The following is a 25,550-nucleotide window of genomic DNA, read 5'->3' as shown; positions in this document are numbered from 1 at the left end:
TGTTTAGATTGACAGGCAAAGGTTCCCCTGGCACATCGGTGCCCACTCTGTTGGAAAGAGCATAAGAACCCGTGCTGTTTGACAGAAAAGAGCTTGGGGGTGCCAGTTGATACAGCATGAGCCAGCGTGTGCCCAGGTAGCTAAGAAGGCCAAGGGCATCCTGGCCTGTATCTGGAATAGAGTAGACAGCAGGACTAGAGAAGTGATCATCCCCCTTACTTGGCACTGGTGATGCCACACCTCAAGTGCTGTATTTAGCTGTGGGCCACCCAGTTTAAAAAGGATTTTGAGGCGCTGGATCATGTCCAGAGAAGGGCAGCAAGGCTCATGAAATGTGTAGAAAACATGTCTTACAAAGAATCGCTGAAGAAACTGAGGTTGTTTAGTCTCAAGAGAAGGCTCAGAGGGAACCTCATCACTCTCTACAACTCCCTCAGAGGAGGCTGCAGTGAGATCAGTCTCTCCTGCCATGTCTGCAGTGAGAGGGCCAGAGAAAATGGCCTTAGACTGAGACAGGGGAGATTCAGATTAGGTATTAGAAAAAATATTTCACTGTTAGGGCAGTCAGGTGTTAGAATAGGTTTTTCCAGGGAGGCAGTGGAGTCACAAATGCCTGGAGGTATTCAAGAGGCATCTGGATGATGTGGTTTAGGGGTTACAGTGGTAGTGGCAGGCGGATGGTTGGACTGGATGACCTTGAATGTCTCTTCCAGCCTTTATGATTCAATGGTTCTATGATTCTAACACCCCCCCCAAGCACTGCCAGCCAAATCCTAACAAGCACACCACTAAAACCTGCCTACCCCTGAAACATTTTTAAGAAATCAGCTCACAGGTCAGGTATAATTTCTTTAAATAAACCCACTGCACCTCCACAGGGTACTGGCTTATTACACCAGGGCAGGACTGGAACACAGCCAGGCTGGGTGAAGCCAGCACATGGCAGCATCCACAATCCCAGTGTCATCTTCCACACAGCTTGCAAATACATACCAAGCACCCATTCTTCCAGCCCTTTACAACTGTGAAGGTTCAAGGGGCAATGTCATTTCTGCATCCTTGCAGAGAAGGGAGGACACAGTCTTTGCACACCTTACACCCAGCACAGGCAGGAGAGGCTCAGTTACCTCAGCAATTGTGACCACAAAGGAGCAGAAGGCAGGGCAGGCACTGAAAGCGCCGCCCCCTTCCTCACCACTCACCCAGCAGGGTGTGTACATGGAATTAGGAGACAGAGGAATAAGTTACCTGCCTGGGCACCCCTGCTGCACCTTCCCACTGCCTTAGAGGAAAATATACCACACCTTAAAACAACAGTTAATAATACTTTGGGTGGGATGTTCTTTGATACCACAACATAACTGAAGGCCATGTTATGTGCATTGAAAAAGAAGAGTAAGAAAAGCAGTGGAGGTGCCAGAAAAAAACAAGTGGTGTCAGGTATTCGTTCACTATTTACATAATGTGGCCTAGACGTGTTAACTGTGTGAAATCCTGCTCCTGTGCATCAGCAAAAACTGGTCACACAGGACACAAGGAAGGGGGTGAGGTCAGAGGATGCCCAAAACTGTGACACATAAATAATAAGGAGAGACAATTGTTTTCTTTTGAATATTTTATTTTTGCATTGCCTTCATAGCGCAATTAAAGCAATCTTTAAAATTCACTTATTACAAATGTTTGTCAAGTCTGTTTTTCTCCAGAAACACTTTTCTTGCTTCCTTGCACATACACCCAAACACACTATAAAAACCTCATTCATAACATCAAAGGAAGGGCAATCATCATTCACATAAACATCTTTCTTAGAGTCATCCGTTTTTTAAAAGTCATGAATAAACTTACAGATGTTCAGTAAGGCTCATAGTTCGAGTACAAATGTCATAAAACACCTATCAAGTACTGTATACAAGTTAGATACTCTGGGGTAAACTGTTAACACATGTATAAGCTTACCCCAAAGAATATTCTTTAGCACTTAGCTCTTCAGAACAGAGACACCCAGTAATTATGGGCTAAAGAGTATTAAAATAGTAGAAGGCCCAGCAGAAACTGTTACCTAATACACAATTTTAGTCTGGATCTTAGCTCAGAGTTAAATTTGTTACAGCTACAGTAGGAAAAGTTTTCTAGAAGGGAATCTGCAGAAAGGAGGGATGAGTCGTTTGTACGATATCATGAAGGGACAAGCTGAGACGTACGTCTTGAAGATGTGACTAGCCTTGCTATTGCAAGTATTTATGGCAACTGCAGGTAATGCTGCATAAATACTTCCCCCAATAGCAGAAATGACCATCTGTAAGGATCATTTGTTGCATCTCCCCTTAAAAAAACCAAACAACTACTTGACTGGTATTCAATTATACTTGCATCTTACAAAAAGACAACCCTTTCAATCTGGTTTAGATCTTACTATCTTTTTTGTTCAAATATTCATTCTACCATGAAAATATTTCATACAAACATGATTTTACATACAAATGGTAAAACTTGCGAAGCGGGTCTTCCCACACTCGTGATTTTATGGCTTGAACATTTAATTGCTTATAGTTTTTGTATAGATATTTCTCCCAGGGGAAAAAACCAGAGTTACAGTAAAATGGTAAAGAGAAAAAGGGCAGGAAGTTCCATTGCCCAAAGACAGAGGAGGGTCCATTCAAGAGAGAGAGACCCTAGTGTTCAAAACCTTTGATTTGGGGGCAAGTACACACGCACTCAATCTTGCACCTTTTTTTTTCTTTAATAAAAAATCCCTTATAAGACTGCTTAGAAATTCTTTGTCCAAAAATATAGTTCTCATGTTTCTAGTACATGAAGCAAAAGGAACAAGTTCACTGCAGATGAAGCCCATTTCCACCTGCAGGTGAAGCTGCTCCTATGCCTGCTTTCCTTCCTCGGATGCTCTTGGCACACCAGCAGTGCACTTCCACTGCACACCAGCAGTGCAGTGAAAGTGAAGAACAGGCATCTACATGCAGCACCGCAGCATGTAAGGAGACACTTCAGTAACATTGTTTCCAAAGCAATTTGGTTTTTTTAAGTGCTCGGGGGTGAATTCCTCAGGCACCCACAGCTCCAGCAAGTCTGCTGGGCCACAGGAGAACAAAGCAGTAGATACCCGGCTCTGTGTAATGTTACCTCATGCAACGGGACTGTTTTCCTGAAGACCATCAAATTGAGTGAAAGGACACATACCACAGAGGTCTCTGGGACAGAAGCAACACCGTTGCACCCCTGGCACAACCCAAGTGGTGAGTACTGGTTTGACTGAAGGACAAGGGCAGACAGCTGGGAAGGAAACAAAAAAGTGCAATTTCCATCATTTCCCAGTTTCTCTTACCAGATGGGATATGTTTGCTACTCTGCTCCTCCAGTGCCTGGAGGAGGGTGAGAAATCCTTGACAGAGCTCTTGCTTCCACACCAACAACACGCTACGAGAGGCCCAGGAAAGAACCCACTGCCATCTGTGTGCAATACTGCTGCATCTGGAAAGGCTGTGCCAAGGAGAAGCCTGCCTAGTTCCTCCCAAAACACACAGCCTCACCCCATGGCCTTCCAAAGTTCCCAAAACCTCCCTAGGAGCTCCACCTGATTAAAAGCATGAGCCATCCTAACAGGTATCGTGGCACCTATGTAAAAAAACAAAAAGCTCTCACAGATTTTACTGCTGAAAAGCCACTTCCATGTATTTCCTTTGACTTTTTCAGCAGTCAAGATTTACAGGTATTTATGTAGGGTAAGTTTTTATAATTAGTATCAAAAAAAAAAAAGGAAAAAAAGCATTTTCAGATTTTTTAAAAGAAAATCAGGATCCCCAAAAGTAAAATTATAGCACAAGACTCAACTTCAGACACCCCCTCCACAGCCTAAGCCCTTTTCCTTTTCCTTCTTTTTCAGAGGAATGACCCCAGCAGCAGGCAGCTCTGAGCTGCAACTTTTCTGGCTCTCATGTCTCAAAGAGTACCCACTTCTTCAGGAAACAAAGTTTCTGTATTTTTGGTGACAAAACCCTGTGCTGCCACTGCAGGAAGACCCACTCCAGATTTTTTTGGTTTTTTTTAAAGAGACAATCAGCAGCCTCTAATACAGGGTGATACAGGCTTCTCATAGAGGAGCTCAAGTAAACCTCCCATCACAGAGAAGCCACGTGCAGCACTGCAGACCAAAGGCAGATGTTGGGAACTGATCTGTACCTGAAAAACACAGTAATTCAAGGTTCTTCTATGCTATTCTTTAGTCACGATGGGTATCCCAAGAGCCAGCTGCACACCCAGGCTCAGCTGACAGGCATCAGCTCTCCTCCCAGCTTGTGTGCCAACAGGAAAGGTCTTTGGGCAAACTCTAAGAAGTGGAGCTTCTTTACTTATTGCATATTCACCAGTAGTCAGCTGCATCCCACACACCCGAGAAGACTGCTGTGCAAGGTGATGCTTCCTCTGCCCCAAATGAAAACCGTGGTTGGGTGTGGGTCTCGTGTCTATGGATATGTCATCACACTACGATTGAGGAGCTTTGTGAAGCTGGTCTTGTCCTCTAGTGAGCCCCAGAAACTGGGCTGCAACACACTGACCAAGTTAAGGCATTATTTGGAGTTCTGTAACTAACCTGTGTTTGCACCAGCAGCTGCCAACGCACACCTCTGAAGGACACACTGAGCCCTTTCACCACCCAGTGGCAAAAGCCATCCCAGCCATTTCCACTCTAACAGACCAGGAAGAGAGAGAAAACAAAGAAGAGTTAACAGGCTTGGTCCTGAATCAACCCAAAGCAGCTCCATAATAACAACTTTTATAGAAGGTTGGTCGCTGAAGAAGGGCGCTATAGAAGGACCAACAGATTTTACAGAGCTGAGAAGGATAGCAGAGCTAACAGAGACAACAGCCACAGCTGTGGCACACTACCTGCCAGGCTACACACACGTACAAAAGAATCTGCTTGACTCTCACCAAATTTTTTGTGAAGACACAGGATATCTCAGTGCCCCTCTTTCCTAGAATTTCCCTATTTTAGGATACAGTCTTCAAGCCTGATGCACAAAGAGCACCTATAGTCTATTTATCTCAAAATCAGGCAGTATGAAGACCGACAAATCTATTAAAACATAAGCAACTCCACACAAAGAGGAGATTAGCAGAGGAATCAGAGACTGATCAGGAATGAAGGCAAAGGAGCTCTAGAGATCAGAACATTTTAAGCACAATTCCCCAGCGAGCACAGATACGCCAGCAGTCCCAAGCAGCTCATCAAGACTGTGGAAGGAGTTACGATCAATTCACAGCAGGGTTCAGTCATATCTTCATTCTGCTCTTCCCTGCACGTAAACTCAAGCCTCAACTTTGCAAACTTCATGATCCTGGCAGAATAATCCCCAAGATGCACATGATAGCTCCCTACCAGAGGCTTTCCTGCAAGTGGCTGATGACCTACCCATGGGCAAGTAGGGAAAGATGAAGTCATGCATATTTCTTTTTGAGAATCATTTACCGAAGCTGAGCAGCTGACTGACCTTTGCCAACTCCCTCTCACCTGTGAGGTTAGATGTGTCTCTGCACACTCAGGTTAGTCCCTGAGCTGTCACCTCTGACTTGGATGAGACGCAGAGCTGCAACCTGAGTGTCCAGCATGACGAGATGGGAGGTGTCACAGCTCACGTGCAGTGTGAGTGTGCACTGCTGAAGGAGTGTCACAATACCCTGAGCCTGCTTGTCCCCCGTCCCAGCACATGCACAGAGTAGCTTCCATGTAAACTGAAATGGTGAGGTGATGGAAAATGTTTATGAGCAGCCACAGGGATTAAACAGAGGCCCAGCTTAGAACCCTAGGTTCTTATGAGTAATTCCTAACTTTCCTCAGGTACCAGAGCAGGGATTCTCAGACTGCACATAAACAGCAACCTCATCCTTCCACCCGCAGTTACCAAACATTCTCCCTGCCCAGCTCCCCAGACAGCCAGACACCTCCAACAGTTCAAGCAAGCAACCAAAATGTGTTGCAATAAAGGTAGGTCTGATTCCCAAATAACTTATGTTATATATATACAAACTTTTTAAAACTACAAACATTTAAAGAAAGTGTTGCAAATGCATTTGAGTTTCTCCTAAGCTGCTAAACCCAAAAGAGAACATCAGAGTCACAGAAAGGCCCCAGTATCCAGACCAAGACAATACATTATTTGTCTCTTATACAGCATTAGACAAGACCAGTACAGTATCTGAAAAACTGCACGACAATTTCCCTACCCCTGAAAAACCCCAGAACATAGCCCTGCAGATGAATATTCACAAGCCCCCACTGTTGGCTGCAACAAAGCTATGGATTGATTGCTGTTGCTAAATATGAGCATCAAGTGATGTTTTTACATTCATTGTTTGTCCTTCAAAAACAATCCTTTAATATCTTTTCTTTAAAAAAAAGTCTTATTTTGATACCTGAAACTATATTAATTCACTGCGTCTTAAACCAGAACTACTAAAAGATGGCTATAAGGCTATGTTGTCTTGTCAAGCGAACACACAGAAAAGATACTGCTCTCCTTCACCAAGCACTACAGTCTCCCTCAAATACATGCACCTCCTTTCAGAGAATCCATGGGAGATCCAAGCATCTTTTGCCTTGAGAACTGGCCACTTGAACAGGTGAAATACACAAACCAACTCATGGACACTGATGCAAGTAATGTGCTCACCTTCCAGAACACGTACTTCTGAAAGTCTTTCAACAGCAAGTCTGTTTTCTCCTTTTCACAAAATCTTCATGCAAAGAACAGCTTCATTTGCATGTCATAATAATAAATTAAATAAAATAAGCCAGCCGTAAAGGCTAAATAAATACTAGGTTTAGACTTGTTGCTATAATATTTAGAGAGCTACAGAGACCAACACACAGCACTCTCACATACACACATAAGCCTTTCCACTAGTTAGAAAGGATTTTCTCCTCCAAAAGGGGATTTGTAGAAAGAACAACAGACAAGAGGAAAGGGGAGTTAAAATCCAGCCTCCTATATGCTAATAAATAAACTGCTCTATTGCAAGATTCAGATCAAAGGTTTAAAAAGGTAAAATTATGCTACTATTAGAGAATATCAAAATATTACTGTTATCATCACAAGTGGCATATATGCAAAATGCAGTTGCACAATAATGCCTAGGCAGAGAGAGAGCAACACTAAGTCTGCCGACTAAAAGTGAATGATATACCCATTTTAGTTTCTTTCTAGTCTTTTGGCATCTTTGCATATGGTGCAAAAGCAGAAGCTACCAGAGAATACCACACCTTGTATAGAATATTAAATAATTTCTTCAGATAAGACTGGTGCAATGCTAGCTATTTTTAAAATCTGCTATGAGTAACACAGTCAACCTAGTTAGTATGCAAGAAACTTATCTCTTAACACAGAACGCAAAGTTATGATGCAACAGCATGAACAATCCCTGGCTGTCCAGTTTTCAGTATAAAGGTAGTGCATAGATCCAAGTTTCTGTTTCAGTTTGCTGAATGGAGAAAGCGCTCCCATGTCACTTTTGCTGAGCAGCCTGGAAAGCTTTCAGTTCCAGCTGGTACCACTCCGGTGCTTCTGGCCCATTCTGCCCCACAGGGTTGTGATCGTACCCATAAGCCACTGTCAATTCCTCATCCTTCTCCACAGCCCTGATGGTACGGATACACTTGATGGGCCCAAAACGAGGATGAACAAACCTAGGAAAAAAAACACCTTTGCTAGGCCCAGCTGTCAATTCACATACTCTGCCAGTCCCTTTTACAGTTTCAGAATTCACTCACTTCAGAGCAATATTGCATAATCTGATATCGAATTAGCACAGTTGAGTCAACCTCATAAAGACTTAAGAATAAGAGCAAAAATACTGATTTATCAAAGCATCGGTAGTTCAGCAAATATAGCACAGTTTTAGCCAAGCTAGGATTTAGGGAGCTGTGATTATGCATTTTACAATCAAGAAGCAACTCATAAAATTCATGACAAAACTAACTAGTGCAAACTTCAAGATACTCCATGGTGTAAGTCCCAATAGACATCAAGCACCCATAATGCCAGCCCATTTCCAACTCAGCCTAGGTGAGCAGAAACTCCTTCAGTGCCTCAACTCTTTACTCTCAGCCCACCACTGCTCCTCATCCAGCTGCCCAGGGCCCCCGTGTGAGCACAGACAGCTGGGCTGCAGCTTCTGCCCCAAAACACAGGACTGTACTTACGGGTCATAGGTGCAATTAGGAGTGAAGGAATGGTTGGCCTTATGCCCCAGTGAGGCACAGTACTTAGCAGCGTGGTTGTATGGCTCTGGCACATCTATGACTGTTTCATCATCGAGCGATATTGTATTTCCATTGAGGGCCCAGTCTCTGCTGTCTACCTAGTTTGCAAGGCAAAAATCCAGTGTCTGTGTGGAGGGGTCAACTTTGTCAGCAGTTTGAAAGCCAACATTCAAAACACATGCAAATAAAGCTTTTCATGGGTATATGTAATTAAAAAAAACAACCCACACTTTTAAAAATCTGTACATAGGTGAGCATGCACTTTCTTTCAATTAAACTCCATTGTGTTAAATCAAGGGTGGGAAGGTGGTGGGAGTAAGATCCTACTATGAAAAGAAAATTTCAGAAGGTGCAATGAAAATTCAGACTGACTTTTTTCTCTTCTTTACCTCCTGGTGTGTAATTCGCACTCCGTTATAGAAGGACATCACTGTACTGGCTTCTGCTGCTATTTTTGAAAACAATCCTTCTCCAGCACTGGAAATGAGAGAGACATCCACATACACCCTGCAACAGGAACAGGGCATAGAATTAGCGAGTGGCTGCAGTATTAATTTTCAAGAAGTACAACGCTACTGGAATAAAGCCTAATACTTCAGTGTAACAATAAAGCTAATAATAAACCTAATAACATTAACAACAAAACTTCTTCTCATCATCATCATCATCTATATGGAACTCCTTCCCTTCCTCTTTTCCACATGTTCTATTTTGCCAAGACTGAGATTTGGTGGGAAGCTTGGGCTGACTTGGAAAATTTTTTTTTTTTAAAGTGCCAATCTACTGTTACTGCACAATGATGGCTTCAATTCAGGAACACCCTCAATAACATATCAGAACCCCAGCAGTCCCCACAGAGCTGGGGTTGCTGGTATGTACATGCACTGAGGAGCAAGAGTTCTCAAGGTGAAGCACCATATCTTCAAGTACTCGATGGAAATTAAAGCAAGTCTTTTACTAATCACTTATTTAGATATTTCAGAGTATCAGAAAGAGCCTATGGTTGAGGTACACACAGAACAGGGCTTCCATTTTACACACCCTTACACATCTTTTAAGTTTTGGATGAGAAAAGGTTTGCAAAATTAGGCCCTAAATATGTACCAGTAAAGAAATATGTGGAGAAGAAAAAAAAAGCCTACCTCTCTGATTCATAAGGATCAGGAAGAAGGGCATTTGTAGAAATGCAGGATGAAGTAGATTTGTCAAAACTGTATGCTGGGCCTAAAAAAACCAAGAAATCAATGAAGGAGATAAACTAATTGCCAATACTGAGAGTATGCAATCCTTAACTTAATCCAGATATTCAAAAATTTAATTTTAATGGCTGTAAAGAATATATGTTACACTTCCAAAAAAAGGTATTAAACAGAACTGCACCTGTAAAAAGCCTTGAGATACTGCTTTGTACACTTGCCTCTGCCACGTGCTCTGAGCTCCTTTGTTCTAAGCGCGGGCAAAACCAAACGTAACTCAAACTCTTTAGCAGTGTCTGATTGGCCGGTCACCCCAGGTCCGCCCCCAGTCCTCCCCTTTCCCCTTCTCCTAATAAAAGAGATAGTCGAGGGAGGCCCTGCCCTCTCTTGGCTTAGCTATCTTCCTGTGAACATCTCTGGTTGTCTGTCTCATTTGAAAGCTTCTAACTGCAGGAAATTGAGTGAGCAGGGAGCTATATTTCTCCCTCTTTGCTTCTGCTGATGGTATTTGCTTTGCAGCTGATACAGGTACCGATTTTAGAAGTACTAAAGTGCTAGATCGCCCGTGCTACCTCTCTAGGCTGCTCAAGGCTTTCTAAGGCATTAAAGTACTAGCCTAGCCAGTATAAAGCTGAAGAGATACCTTCCACATCTGGTGCCCAACGTGCTATCTCTGAACTCCGGTTCTGAGAGACTTTCAGGGTGTCCTGGCAGCTGCGTGTCTGCTGGAGTTAGCTCTGCACCTCCTGCCATGCCAGCTCTGTGTAGCGAGGTGTTACTTTTTGTGTAACATCGAGCCCAGAGCCTCAGCCTGTACCCTCCCCACACCACATGGCGCGGGAACGGCTGGTAAGCAGAAGACCCTTCTTGCATGTTTTTTTTTCTCCGGACCTGCTTTCCTGTGATAAATCCAGAATTCTGGTGAGTATTTCCCTGCTGGTTTAGGGGCTCCTGTCTTAAGCTGGTGCCGGTGCAAACTTTCTCTTTTTTTTCCTCCTTTTTGGCAAGTTGGGGTTGAGGTTTGTGGTGGTGCATTCGTAATGGGATCTGAAGTTTCTGCACACCATAGAGAAATATACCACCAAGTTCAAAGTTACCTTTCTTTAACTGGGCATAAATACCCTAAAAATCTAGTTCAATCTTTTGTACAATGGCTTTTTCAGTACTTTCCTAATCTGACCTCCGAAGACATAAGATCTGCTGAATTTTGGGATAAGGTGGGGAGAAAACTCTCCTCTCTTAGGTGTGCAGGAAATGAAACAGTTTCAAAATTCTTTCCTCTCCTGTTACTAAGTTACAATTTGCCAGAGAAAAAAGCAGTACATGAAAAGCCTCTGAAAAGCCCCCTGTTAATTCCCTTACACCCTCTTCCAACCCCTGTGTCCCCGACCCGTCTTCCCCTACGCTGGAAAACACAGCTAGAGCAGACTGCTTTTTAGCACAGAAGAGCTATCGTCCTCCTGGCTCACCCGTGTTTCCTCAGCACCCTGCCTTGGACGGGAATCTGGAGCCCGTCCCAGGACCTTCCCAACCCCTCTTCTCCACTCCTTTGTCCCCAGTTTCTAGCCCTCATGTTTCAAGTGTGTGTAAAAACCCCTTCTCCCCTGATCTCTTTGTTCCCAGGGTCAGCCATTGCCATGTGCTCGCAGCCTGGGAAAAAACCCCTCCCCCCAACCCCTTTTCTCTGAGTTTGTTTGTCCCCAATAATGGCGGATGCCATGTTTCTTCATCCCCAAACTACACCTTCCACAATCCCTTTCTCCCCCACCCCACAAATCCCTTCTTGTCCCCATCCCCTCCCACTCCCGCATCAGAACCTGACCCCGCCCCTAACCCCACCCCCACAGTGTCATGTTTCACCCCTCCCTCTGTGCCCGCCCATGACTCAAGTACCGCCCCTGCCTCCACTCGCCACCCCTGCCCCTCCACTCCCCGTCCCTGCTTCCCACTGTCCCGCCCCAGGTTCCCACAATCCTGTGACTACCTCTCTAAATCTGGGAACCCATGGCTACCAGGAAGTAACTCCAACTGCTTCTACTACACTCTCTCAAACCCTGACTGGAAACCCTTTCCTTATTCTAATATTAAGGATTTGTGCAAGGCAATTAAGGAGTTTGGAATGCATAGTAATTATCTTAAGAGCCTTTTAAGTGCTACTTTTGCAACTCACTTGTACCTCATGATTTACTTACATTGATGCAAACTCTTCTCACATCTGGTGATTTTATGATGTGGAAAAAGCAATGGAAAATAATTTTATCTGATTTATTAAAAATTTTGTGGCAAACTCCAGATAATTACCTGGACTTTGAGAATAATTATATCACATTAGACCTTTTATCTGGTGACAATAATATGGCAAATCCTCAAAAACAAGCAATGCTTATCCCTTGTCCAGTTCTTACTGAAATCACACGTGCTGCTGAAAAGGCCTTAACATTATTACCATCTCAAACTCCTAACTCTCGTTATACCACCATCAAGCAATTGCCAAATGAAAATATTATTCACTTTTATAACCGTTTGTGCGAAGCTGTCTCTTCCCAGGTCCCTAATCCTGACCAACAAGCGCTCCTACTCGAACTTCTCCAAGTTAATACGAATGATACTTGCAAACAAGTCATCCTCACTCTCCCTCTGCATCGTCCTCCTACTGTTGAATCCATCCTTGAAGTCTGTACAAAGAAGGTGCAGCTGAACACAGCTGCTCCCCTATTGAAAAAAGTGGGGATGGTTGGGGAAGTTGTGGAGAATGCTACGGGTACAGGGGAAACTCAATCACGTAGTAACTTTATATGCTATCGTTGTCAGAAAAAGGGACATGTAGCTTGCAATTGCAGAGCAATTATAACTGCTGATAAAAACTCTCCAAAGACTGTTTCCCCAGGTCAACTGCAGGGAAACTAGCGACCCAACGCGTCCTAACAGCTCCTCGTTCAGACATAAATAGGGCTGCAGACAAACCAACTTGGACTTCTGGACTCAGGTTTAAGGTAACCTGTGATAAAGCCCACCATTTCAACAACAACAAACAGACTGTAATACCCATCTCATTCCAGAATGTGGACCACATGCCAGACTTCACATACCTTTTTGTTATTGGGGACACTCGGGAAACACCTGCTGGGATAGAGGTTACACCCACACTCATGAAAATGGATCAGAACAGGTGTTCTAACCTAATTGTACAATGTATATATCCGCCGTACTTTATGCCAAAGGGTCAAGTCATTGCACAGGCCATTCCACTGCCCAAATACCTGCCCACAGATGGTCATATCCCAGCCATCTGTTGGACTGAGGTTTTGGGAAACAACAAACCTGTAATAGAATGTAAGCTCCATCACAAATCACAAAAAATCAGTATAATGGGAATGATAGACACAGGTGCTGATGTGTCTATCATTCCATTTGATAAGTGGCCTGCGCAATGGGAGTTGCAATCTCAGGGCATCATACAAGAGATTGGAGGTACCCAAATTGCGAAGCAATCCAAAAACACCATTCAAATTGAAGGTCCTGAAGGACAAATAGCGACGCTTCGTCCATATGTCCCAGACACCAAATTCACCCTATGGGGAAGGGATGCCATGTCTCTGGGGAACAAAAATCGGTATCACCCCTAGACATCAAAATTTTCCCTTGCAGGCTGCTGGAGCAGAGTGCCATCCACAGAAATTAACTTGGAAAACAGATGAACCAGTGTGGGTTAACCAGTGGTCGCTAAAAGAAGAAAACTTAGAGGCACTCAAAACATTAGTAGCTGAACAATTGGCTAAAGGAAATATAGTTCCAACTAACAGCCCGTGGAACACACCCATGTTTGTAATACAAAAACCGGGAAAGAACAAATATAGGCTACTCCAAGATCTTAGAGAAATTAATAAGGTTATTGAAGACATGGGACCCCTTCAACCAGGTATGCCGTCACCTTCAATGCTCCCGCAACATTGGCATTTAGCTGTTCTTGACATTAAAGATTGCTTCTTTCATATTCCACTCCACCCTGCAGATGCCCCTCGATTTGCATTTTCTGTACCATCTCTTAATCGTGAAACTCCCATGGAACGTTATCATTGGCTTGTGGTTCCCCAAGGTATGAAAAATTCCCCAACTCTCTGCCAAGAGTATATTGCTAAAATTCTATCTCCCATCCGTGCCAAAGCAGAGAAAGCCATCATCCTGCATTACATGGATGATGTGCTGGTGTGTGCTCCCAATAATCAGTATCTCGAGCAGACACTTAACATGGTGGTTGAGGCCCTAGAGGCCAAGGGCTTTGAATTACAACCTGAAAAAATGCAGAGAACAAGCCCTTGGAACTACCTCGGACTCAAAATCACAGAAACCTCTATCACCCCAACACCCGTCACCATTAATAATAACCCAAAAACACTAGAGGAAGTGCAACAGATCTGTGGGACACTGAAGTATTTAAGGTCCTGGTTAGGACTCACCACAGAGGATGTAGCTCCTATTGAAACCTGGTAAAAGGGGAAGGTGGTCCAGTATCCCCTAGATCCCTGACAGAAGAGGCAAGGCAGTCTCTTAAAAAGGTACAAGAGCTCATTTCCACCAGACAAGCACACAGGTATCAGCCCTCCCTACCCTTTAAGCTTGTCATTCTAGGGAAGGTACCACGCTTTCATGGCCTCATATTTCAGTGGGACAAAGAGCAGAAGGAACCCCTCATCATAATTGAATGGGTATTCCTTCCACTCCAACCTCCTAAAACCATCACACAGCCACAAGAACTAATGGCAAAAATTATCATGAAGGGTAGAGCAAGGCTCCGCACCCTGGCAGGATGTGACTTTGCATGCATCTACTAACCTGTAACAACTGATGCATTAGATCACCTACTCCAAAATAATATAAATTTACAATTTGCGTTGGATAGTTACTCAGGCCAAATCTCCAATCATTACCCAAAACATGACATGTTTAATCTGCCATTCTCTTTCATCCCTCGAGAGATTCAAAGTAGAAAACCCCTCGATGCGATTACCATTTTTACCGATGCTTCAGAAAAAAGTAAAAAGTCCGTGGTCACATGGAAAAATTCACAGACGCAAAAGTGGGAATCTGACATCAAGGTAATCCAGGGATCACCACAAGTAGCTGAACTAGCAGCTGTCGTTAGAGCATTTGAGAGGTTCAAAGAACCCTTTAATGTGGTCACAGACTCAGCATATGTAGCTGGAGTAACTGTTAGAGCTGAGCATGTTCTCCTAAAAGAAATCTCAAACAAAAAAATTTATGATTTGCTCTCAAAATTAATTTATCTGGTTTCCCACAGAGAGCATCCCTATTTTGTCATGCATGTGAGGTCCCATACAAACCTGCCAGGATTTATTGTGGAAGGTAATCGTAGAGCTGATGCTCTGGCTATGCCAGCAGACATAGTTCTATCAGCCGACTTACCAAAGCTCCCCCAAGTTTTTGAACAAGCAAAATTGAGCCATGCCATGTACCATCAAAATATTCCTGCTCTTATCCGCATGTTCCATCTATCGCGGACACAGGCAAAAGCAATAGTGGCAACATGTCCCAACTACCAGAAGCTACAGCTTCCATCACTGGGCATGGGGGTCAATCCCAGAGGCATTAATAGCGGTGAAGTGTGGCAGATGGACGTCACACATTTCCCTGAATTTGGGAGATCAAAATACGTTCATGTTTCTATTGATATACCTTCTCTGGTACTATGTATGCCTCTGCACATGCAGGTGAAAAGGCTAAGGACGTTGAAAAACATCTTGTCCAAGCTTTTGCTGTGCTCAGTATACCTAAAGAGATAAAAACTGACAATGGACCTGCCTACTCCTCTCAGGAATTTAAAAACTTTCGTCAGCAGTGGGGATTTCAACATGTTACAGGTATTCCTCACTCCCCAACTGGACAAGGCATTGTCGAACGTGCCCATCAAACCCTCAAGCGAATGCTGCTACAACAATCAGGGACCACCAAACTCAACTCACCTGTCCTCAGACTCAGCAAAGCACTGTTTACCATAAACTTCCTGAATGGCACCTTTGAGGATCCAAACCCTCCCATCTATCGTCATTTCCAGAACACCGGGAGACAGAAACTGCAGGAAAATCCAGAAGTCCTGATCCGGGACCCAGAGACTCAAAAAATCCAAGGACCACACAAACTTGTAACTTGGGGACGTGGGCATGCCAGTGTATCTACCCTTCAAGGACTGAGATGGATCCCAGGGAAATGGGTAAAACCTTATGTCACTTCCTCAAAAGTTAAGGAGGTTAAAACTGCCTCCTGGAAGAGACGCCGTAAAAAGGATCCTGATTTTGCACCCTCATGTAAACCCCTACTGCAGATTTTGATGTTAATCCCTTAAGTTAAGTTGCACTGTTTTGCACTCAGGTTTTGCACTGTATTTCGTAAATCTTCGTCCTGATACTCCATGCCATAGATGTCCTGACTAAACCCCTGAGTTTTGACTGGGCAACTAGTTTAAAGACATCCTAGGTACTGTCGAGTTGTAGGGATGATAGATTCCAATTATGTTTTGCACTGTTGTTTTGTTACTGTTCTAGGCACTTTAAATTACCAAGAGTTACAACCCAGCTTTAAAGAAAAAAAAATAGGAAATTGTTGCTGCCTGTTCTGAGCTTCCCCTCCCCCCTCCCAAAGACATGTGCTCTGAGCTCCTTTGTTCCAAGCACGGGCAAAACCAAATGTAACTCAAACTCTTTAGCAGTGTCTGATTGGCCGGTCACCCCGGGTCCGCCCCCAGTCCTCCCCTTTCCCCTTCTCCTAATAAAAGAGATAGTCGAGGGAGGCCCCGCCCTCTCTTGGCTTAGCTATCTTCCTGTGAACATCTCTGGTTGTCTGTCTCATTTGAAAGCTTCTAACTGCAGGAAATTGAGTGAGCAGGGAGCTATATTTCTCCCTCTTTGCTTCTACTGATGGTATTTGCTTTGCAGCTGATACAGGTACTGATTTTAGAGCTACTAAAGTGCTAGATCGCCCGTGCTACCTCTCTAAGCTGCTCAAGGCTTTCTAAGACATTAAAGTACTAGCCTAGCCGGTATAAAGCTGAAAAGATACCTTCCACACTGCTTCTTGATTTTTTCCCCTCAACATTCTAGAGTAACAGTACTAACACAAAAAGGTGATACATTTGTCCTTCAAATTACCAACTTGTAGAGGATGACTGGACAATCTTTCAAAATACACCCTCCCAGTGTCTCTAAATATAATTTAAAAGTAAAGCAAAATTTAAAAGGATATATTCAATAGCTCATTAAAAAAAAACCCAAAAAAATCCCAAAAATTTGATTACTGCAAATACGAGATATTTTCTAGTCCAAATCCTGAAGAGATTTCAGCCAGAAGACAGCATTCAGTAATCAGAAAGCACCCTTGCTACAGTCAATTATTTCTTGCCATTAATAAGCAACTCAGTGGTTCAGCTCTAATTATATTCTTACAGAGGACTATCTTGGAGCTAGATTAAGAAGATGGTGGAAATAAGATGGGAAAAAGCCCCACAGAACAGAATACTACGAAGTGTGATAAAAGGCCCTTGTCCCTGGTGTCCAGGATCTGCTCTGGCTGAAGGCAGCCTTCATCGTATTTACAAAGCACAACTGCACCATCTTAGAAAAAAAGATTTAAGATAAATTTTGACTTGCCATCATAACTGAGCAATTTAAAAGATAAGCTCACATGCATTTGCTTGTCAATACCTTTTCACTGAGCTTTATGTGCCTATTTCATAGCAAGTGAGACAATTTTTGCTGGCAGAGCAATAAATGCTTTAGCACAGTCCCTCCTTGTTACTGCAGCTTAACCCACACTCCTCCAAAACATCACATACACCTCAGAGCAACAAACCCACACCAGAACTACAGGTTCAAGCCACTGGAGAAGGCACCACCCTGCTCCTATGCACTTCACAGCCGCTTTCTGTCAGCAGGACCAGACACGCTGAGGGGTGCTGGTGAATCAGACTGTTAGACAATGACTGAATTTGGTTCACTAATTCCAATCTCAGCCCAGCAACGCAGGTGCCAGAACATTCACAGTGCAAACACTGACTTGCACAAACCCAGCTGACAGAGCTACAACCAAATCAGGGCCCCCCCCCCTCCTCTTGCAGTTATTTCACTAACTGTGGCTGTGCCTGTAGCTGTGCCACCATTAACAGGGTGAACCGAGCAGGTTTTCCAGCTGGCACAGAGGGCAGTGGGGTGTGTGACAAGCAGGACTGTGCCCATGAGCATAGGAGTAAGAGAAGGGCTATGAAATGCAGTTGGGCAGGACCATGCAGGGGGCACTTCCCATCTGTTCCCAGGGCAAAGATCACCTTCCTCTCTGCCCAACGTTGTGACTTGGAGAAAGGGCCCCTCACTAACAGCCTGTGTCATCACAGCCAGTCTGCAGTGGGGAATATCAAAGGAACCAAGCTGTCTGCAGCAAAGGGCTGGTAGCAGGAATACAAGTTTGTGTTAGCTGAACTTACTGCCTGGTACTAATTCAAATTGAGGTTTCCCATCCTCCACAGCTGTCAGAGTTGCCAGTTTTGCTTCTATCATTTCTCCATCTATAAACCTTCCAGAATATGCAGTCTTTCCATCAGGATACACATAGGCTATTTTCTCTCCAGTCATCTCCCCTTCTTCATTCACTTCTCCCACAAGGCTGCCTCCATCCTGAGAGCACAGGCAAGAAAGAAAAGGCAAAAGCATTTAGTTAATACTTTACTATCCTTGATGCCTAAGATTTTCAGCTTTTTATATTTTTCATGTATTTGTAGCTTTGTAGATTGCAAATGCATGGCTGTATCTTCTAGTACTTTTCCTATCCTTTTTCCCTACATTTAGGAACAATAAGCTAACCTTCTAAACACATTCCTAAAATATTCTTTAGTCTTACTCCAAGAAGAGTACCAACTACAAAGACATGCTGTTTTCCAACCAGAATCTGGACCAGACCTAACAAAAGTGGGGCAAAGAAGCCTCTGGACTGCTTCCAGTGGGGCAGAACCTCAGGAATTATTACCTAATCAACTAACCTTTTAATTGGACAATATATGATAGGTATGCTAATCAAGAAACCATAGAAAAATGGTGGAATTACTGTACCACGTGCAGTTTTCACCATATTGAGTACCTGAAAGCTTCCAAGTAAAGGTTTGCTTTTATATTCACTCTAATGTTGTTAGGAAGATCTATTTTATTTTCTAGGCAACATCCTCAGTAAATGAAAAGGGTTTTCCCCAATTTTTTAAAAATGCAACCGTAAGTTCAGATGTGAAATTATGAAAGTGAGGGAGAAACAGACACACGAAGAAGCTGGATGAAGTCATTCCAGTTAGGATAAAACTGATTTTCTATGCTGTTTAAAATCGGCAAAACCCAAGGCCTTTTGTTCCAGATGACAAATATTCAATTTCACTTGGTGAAAGTTTTATGTGTACAGTATGCAAAACAAGGACCAAAGCCACATAGGTGTCCAAGTTTGATTACAATGATACTGTGCTAGAGGAAAAAAAAATTAACTTTGCCTTGCTAATTCATGGAACCTCTAAAGACTTGAGCCTATTAAGGAAAAATGATTCCCGGAGAGTTTCTCTGTCCTAGAATGACCCCCAGTATCAGGTGGGGCTCAGCGAGAACAACTGTTTGTGGAAACAGTGAAAGGAAAGATGTGTGCTAACGTCTTTACAAACAATTTGATGGGTGTTAACGTCTTTGAAGGGGGTCTTAAAGCCTCTACTGACTTTGGGCAGCAGGTTCGTTACGGGGCTGGACAGTTTGACTCCTGAAATAGATAAGGGTCTGCACAAGCTTGAGCTTCTGAACTTTCAGGTAAAACAGTAGGTTCAAGGGGGGATGTGGGGTAGGCGGTTCGGGAAGGCTGTACCTTCCTAGTACCTCAGCCAGTGGGGAAAGGAAGAGGGCCAACATGCGGCTGGGAGTTTAGGATAAAAGGCGGCTGCACCCTCCAAAACCTTGAGAGAGAAAACCCACAGGTGCGTGTCCAGTGGACTCTCTCCCTTTATTCGAATAAAGTTACAGGACTCCTCTGTCTCCTTTTTGGACATAAACCTCTGGCGTTTGTGGATTTTCCTGACAACAGCAACGCTTTTCCTCTCCAAGGTTTACACATTTCAGCCCTGGGCTTTGCCATCTGTGATTTGCCTGCAGCTCAGGTTAGGTCTGCAGAGATGCACACATTAGCACAGGTCTAATCACTTGTTGGGGATTAGGATTTTTCCTTTTGTTTCTTTCTCTCATTGATTTTTGTCCCATCTGTTGCTAAGAAACAGTAACTACCGATACTTAAGAGAACAAAAGATCTGGCTGGAAGGAGGGGGAAGGGTGTAGCTGGCTATTCTCTTTACCTTGGTGGGGGTTTCTCTTGGGAAGGGCAAAGATACCGTGAGATTCTGGCCGGGTGGGGAGACGGGGGCTGGGCTGGGCTCCTCTGTCTCGCTCTCTCTCGCTGTCAGCATTGGAGAGAAGACAGGCTGTGGTCACTGTGGGGAGAATTCGCCACCACTGCAAGGCTTTGTCTCCTGTTGTATTCTCCTACCGTGAGTGAAGCTCTGCTCGTAAGAGCAGACATTGCACTGGGACCTTATTAACACCCCACCTCACTAGAAAGGCCCCTCACAATCTACTGGGGTGCCTCAAGGGAAACCCTGGGACCCGGAGCCCCAAGCCCCTCCGAGGGAGCTTCTCCCGGCCGTGTTTGGCAGCCCGGCTGCTGCTGCCCAGCCCTGCTGCTTCTCTGCCATGGCTCCGGGTTTTTTCACTACACTGTAGTCCTGCACCCCCTGCCTGCCAGGACACCCTGCAACTCCTGCTACTTTCATTTACTACTCCGGCACCTGCTTGTCCCTGCCGTCCTGGCCACCACTCCGAGGCTTCCTGCTGCAGCCCGTTTTCACCATCCAGCCCGCCCGCCATTACCATGTGAGGGAGATGCAGCTGAGCCCGCGCCACAGCGCCCCCTGCAGGCGCGGGGGAATCATCGCAGCCACCCTGCCCGGCCGGGAGCCACCAGCGCCCCTGCCGGCTGTGAGCGGAACTGCACCCAAGGGGAAAGGGCCCGCGGCCGAGAGAGGCTGGCACTGGCTTCTGGTTCTGCTTGCTGCTGCTGCTGACGTTTTTGTTTGTTTGCCTTGATATACATGTTCAAACTAGTAAAGAAGTGTTATTCCTTTTCCCATATCTGTGCCTGAAAACCCCGTAATTTCAAAGTTACAATAATTTGGAGGGAAGAATATTGTCCATTCCAAGGGAGGTTCCTGCCTTCCTTGGCAGACACCTGTCTTTCAAACTGAGACACCACTTCAGGTATTTATTTCAAAAAAGACAAGGAAGCATCTCCAAATAACACCCTGGAGCAAGACCAGCAGGTATGATGTGGAAACAAACTGACTTATATCAAAACCACTGTGCACAGGCTCTATTTCAAAGTGACACCATTTTGTTCAACTCCAAGGATGAAAGAGTTTCAAGCATGCTGTAATAGGGAACAGTGAAGCTTCAGTGTGGGGAAAAAATTGTGCACATAGCATCCTGCACAGAGTCATGAGGAAACAATCAGTTCCATGGCAAAGGAGTTTTTTTGGAACACGTTGCATCCTTTAGTCTGGCAAGATGATAATGGTAAACAACCTCTAATTATCCACATTTCCAAAATGTACAGCAACACTTTGTCAGCTGGAAGATGAAGCAGGAACACATGAAGTGAAGGGTCAGCAGTGTGTATTTTATACACTAGGACTGAAAAAACTTTTGGCAGCATATACCAAGCATTTGTTGATCTTAATACATGCTTAATGGCAACAGTGAAAGCCTGTAAATAAAATGAACAGCCAGTAATGGTAAGCATTTAGTAATCAACCTGCAACTTAAGTTTGTGCCATATGTAGCACAGAATTAGACTGGGTTTTGACCAGCAGCCTAATTACAAGCAGATGTTACCCCCTTCTTGGCATAAGGTAAGATTGAAAGGTTCAACTCTGCTGTGTAAGGCTGAATAGGAATGATATTTTTTAAAATTTTGCATCAAAACCTCCCTAAAAACTAGTACAACAGTCATCGCCTTAACTAGCATGGTTGTAAAACAACATATAAATTAAAAAAGATAAAATACTGACTTGCTTAATTAGCAAATCACTGGTCCACAACTCCACTCAGAGGCACAGCTCTCACACCAGTTACATCTGATGTGTTGGGCAAAACCAGACTTCACAACATAGCCTGCAGAAATGGAGACAGTCTCTCCTCCTACTTTAATAAGAGCAGCAGGTTGCAATAACTTGCATGGCTTCCATGCTCCTCACCTACAGCCAGCACTACAAAGTGGCAAAATCATTAGTCCAGCCTTCCCAAAGAGATAATGCATAAATTATTACACATCCTATTTTTACATTACATACACGTTATATATAAATGCACTTCCAAGGGGCTGGGTTTCCTGGAAGATGAAAATTGTGGAGGGCATCTTACAGCCTCGCTGAATCTCATCTACTAAGCAAACATTCAACACCAAAAACTTTTAACTTTGTGTTGGATTATCCAAAATCAGAATGCACAGATCTTTAAGTGCTGATTTTTGGATAGCTAGGTCATGGCGGGTATTTGTTTCAGCTGGGGAGAAAAGAAAGGTACCTAATTCTACAATAAGGAGAGCAGGAGGTCAGGTTTACCAGGTAATAAATCCAACAGACTCCATGTCGGATGTTGTCTTTATACTGCCCTTTGAATATCAGTCGCCCATCACTGTCGTACTCCTGGGCTGGGCCATTCAGCTCTCCATCCACGTAGGTGCCATGAAGGACCACTCCATCCTCGTAGGTGTAGATTCCCTGGCCTTGCAGAGCATCATCAACGTAGTACCCCTCCAGAGTGCTGGTGAAGAGAGAAAGAAAACAGCAGCGGAAAACTGTTGACATCTCAGGGGTGAACCCAAAGCCTCAACACACTGGAACGCCAAGGTGAAAACCAGGAGCTTCTTTCTACAGAGCTCCAAAGGGAGAAAACAACTTACAGCACTGTTTCATCAGGGTGTGCTGCATGGACACAGCATCACTCATCTCAGTCACATGCTTGGCATTTTCTGTAGGCTGGAATAGTCATCAAATGGACACTCCTGGTCAAAGAACGAATTCTTGCTCAAGCAGGCTACTCTCACATTAGGATTTTCTACGTGCTACGTGTGGACCTTTACTGACGTGTCTCTGCTGAGATGAAATTGAGCTGCTGTACAGATGAACCACGATAGGGCATGAACTGCAACCTGCCACAGTTCAGCGTCAGCTCCCCAGCAATACACTTAGCAGCCATTTGTACAGACCATGCTAAAAACGGTCATTTTTCATGTATTTCTCTTAAAATGGAACACAGCCTGTCAAACAGAACTAGTGCTGCACTTGGAGTTAAACAAAGAAAATTTTCACTTTGGTTTTGTCTTGCCGTTCTGGCCACCATAAAAGAGGTCTATTTAGAATGACCATAAAAGAGGGTCTATTCAGATATTTCTTTCTCATGTTAGAATTAGCATAAGGGAACACAACCTGTTTAGCTTTTACTTCAGCACACTTAGCTAACAGCCAGCTGTCAGCATACACATATTTTCACTGCAGAATTCTTTTTCAGATGCAGACATCTAAGGTATAAGCCCAAACAATGTTTGTGAGCACATGACTCTACATGTTTTACAAAATAGATTTTCAAGAGTTGTGGAAGGAATGTTTTGTTCAGAATTCACTTTTTTATTTCTTGCTTCATGCTCTGTTTTTACATAACTCTGGCAAGCTGGATGAGGTTTCCATGGGAAAATACATTACAGTAAAAGCCTCAGTGCACACCAGATGCACTTCGTGTTTTAAGAAGGGGCAGGAAAACTATTTTACTTTTCAGTCAAATGGATTTCTTGATCCAAGTTGCTACAGAGCTGCACAGATAGCTACAGCACTACAGCACAGGGAAGGATGAGGGAACCACCAGAAATCAGGGTCCTTACTTAACTATAAATGATGCCACTTTCCCCTCTAATTTATCACAGATCACTGGATTTGAATTCCATTGTAGTGACAACACACACAGCGTCCACATGTAAGATTACTCTTTAAAAGAAGCAGCCACCCTCAGTTTATGTAATGAAAAACACCAAAAACCCTGTCTTGTTACCTTTAATTGCACTAGTTGAAGTTAAAACATTGCTAAATTACAACAGTGCTTCAGCCCTGCAAAGAATATATTTTCTTTTACTGTAACTCAAACTTCTATGTTTTCTCTCTTTGTGTTAAGCTCCAAACAGGGTTCAAAAGATCCACCTAATCTAATAAAATCAAAAGGATGATACCTTAAGAAAGAAGTCTATGTCCTTCAAGCTCACCTAAAAAGTCATGTTCTCTGAAACGTTTATGCTGTTCACAGTTTCTGAATTATTTCCACCCTGCTCCCCCCTTTCCTCTTTTTAAGATCTCAAAGTATGGTGTCTGCAGACAGACACAATAACTGCAACTAAGACTTGACCAGCACAAAGAGGAATAAATAGCTTCTGTGTCTTCCATATGCAAAACATTTTTAATACAAACACTGAGCTAGCCTGTATTTCTCTGGTTTGCTTCTCAGTTGATCATACTTCTGACAACATAAATTCTACCAAAGTCAAGATTTATCAGATGTACCGTCTTCCCATTATCCACTATGCCTAGAAGGGATTGAAGATACTCCTTACCTAAAAATTAAACCAGCGACATGAATTGGGGAGGAAAATACTTACTCCAGGTATTATCCTTCCAGTTAATATTGATAGAGACTGATCCATTCATCTCTTGCTCCCTCTATATTGGAACATTGAAAACTTTTTCCCTAAAAATAACAGTTTTCAACTGTGTTCTGGGAGATGTCAATTTATAGGAATTTCCAATTAAGGAGAAAGGGCAGCTGCAGCTCTGTGCCAAGCACAGCTCTCATGCCTGCCTTTATAGTGCAAAGTGTTCTGCAAAGTGCACTCCAGAAGCACCAGCACCAAGGAAAGTTCAAGTCCACAATCCAAAATAGGGAGTATGCCAGAGGTGAAACTTCTCTCTCTTAAAGAATATGCTGCAATTTGTTGTATTTTCTTGAATGGGGAGGAAAAAACCAACTGATATTTCATTCCAGGTTTCCATTCCCTTAAATAATCAACAGGCAGGGGGCAGCTATTCCAGCAAATGGAAAAATTTCCTTGACCAAACAAGGCAGCCAGGCAGCCAGTCCTATTCCCCAACACTCAAAAAATGAGAATGCTTACACTGCAGCCAGTCCTATATTTGACAGGACTCAGCTGCTCCCCAACAACAGAGCTACCGCAGTACAGCTGTCAGCCTTTGCCCAGCAGTCTGCAAGGGTAACACACCCAGGAGTGCTGAAACCAGCTAGCTTACTGCACAGGATTCTGCAAAGGGAGAGCTGTTTTGAGACATTTTGGATATTTAGTGCTCATCTTCATGAGCACTCAGCCTTGCCCATGGCACAGTTAATGGAAATAGCACGTCCTGTTTTATGCCAGGTCATGCTTACGACACATCATGATTCCTGAACCATCCATTTCAGAAAGCAACTTAGTCTTTCTAGCTGGGCATAGCTAGATAAATGACATCTTCAGTAATTAGTTACTGTTCAGATAAGGCTCCTTTAGCTAAATTAAAACGTATAATAGTTAATGAAAATATCCCATTTTCCAAAAACACATTGCAGACTATTTTTGCATATTTTCATTCTGCTAGTTCCTGAAGTCATCAGTAGCCAACTGTTCCAGTTTCTCAAGGGTTATGAAGAAAAAAAAAGAAAAAAAAGAAGAGTTGGCAACATTTAAGCAGTACAGAAAAGACTCACCAGCAACTTGACTCTTCCCACTAAATGCCGCATGTACCCTGGATTACATGGAGGAACAGCCCTACAATCAAAATAGCAGCTCAGTTCCTCTGACTGTATAACCAGCAACTACTCTGTTGAGACCATCTACCAGCACAGAAACATTAGGTACATGTGTCCATAAACACGCTGTCTGACAACATCAAAATCCCAAAACTATTTTAGAGA

At 43.6% G+C, this 25,550-nt stretch overlaps 1 protein-coding gene across 2 annotated transcripts in view; it reads right to left on the bottom strand.

Moving 5' to 3' along the window:
- Window positions 1–1,600: 1,600 nt before the first annotated feature.
- Window positions 1,601–25,550, bottom strand: part of SETD7 (SET domain containing 7, histone lysine methyltransferase) — a 29,561-nt gene continuing 5,611 nt past the window's right edge. The window contains exons 3-9 of one of the 2 annotated variants that reach the window (XR_004240087.1): window positions 22,166–22,367; window positions 17,963–18,152; window positions 9,418–9,499; window positions 8,665–8,782; window positions 8,216–8,373; window positions 4,607–7,699; window positions 1,601–3,288 (exon numbers count right to left, since the gene is read on the bottom strand). Coding sequence is in view for 1 of the 2 variants with exons in the window: in XM_032108724.1 (XP_031964615.1) it covers window positions 7,519–7,699; window positions 8,216–8,373; window positions 8,665–8,782; window positions 9,418–9,499; window positions 17,963–18,152; window positions 22,166–22,367 (931 nt within the window). In the remaining variant the exon portion in view is untranslated. Of the gene's footprint in view, window positions 7,700–8,215; window positions 8,374–8,664; window positions 8,783–9,417; window positions 9,500–17,962; window positions 18,153–22,165; window positions 22,368–25,550 lie in introns of both variants that reach the window. The other variant, XM_032108724.1, reaches the window with a different exon arrangement.

Source organism: Corvus moneduloides, chromosome 5 (assembly GCF_009650955.1).
Source record: "Corvus moneduloides isolate bCorMon1 chromosome 5, bCorMon1.pri, whole genome shotgun sequence".
NCBI lineage: Eukaryota > Metazoa > Chordata > Aves > Passeriformes > Corvidae > Corvus > Corvus moneduloides.
Note: the sequence above shows the minus strand (reverse complement) of the source record. Positions and strands in the feature narration are given on the sequence as shown.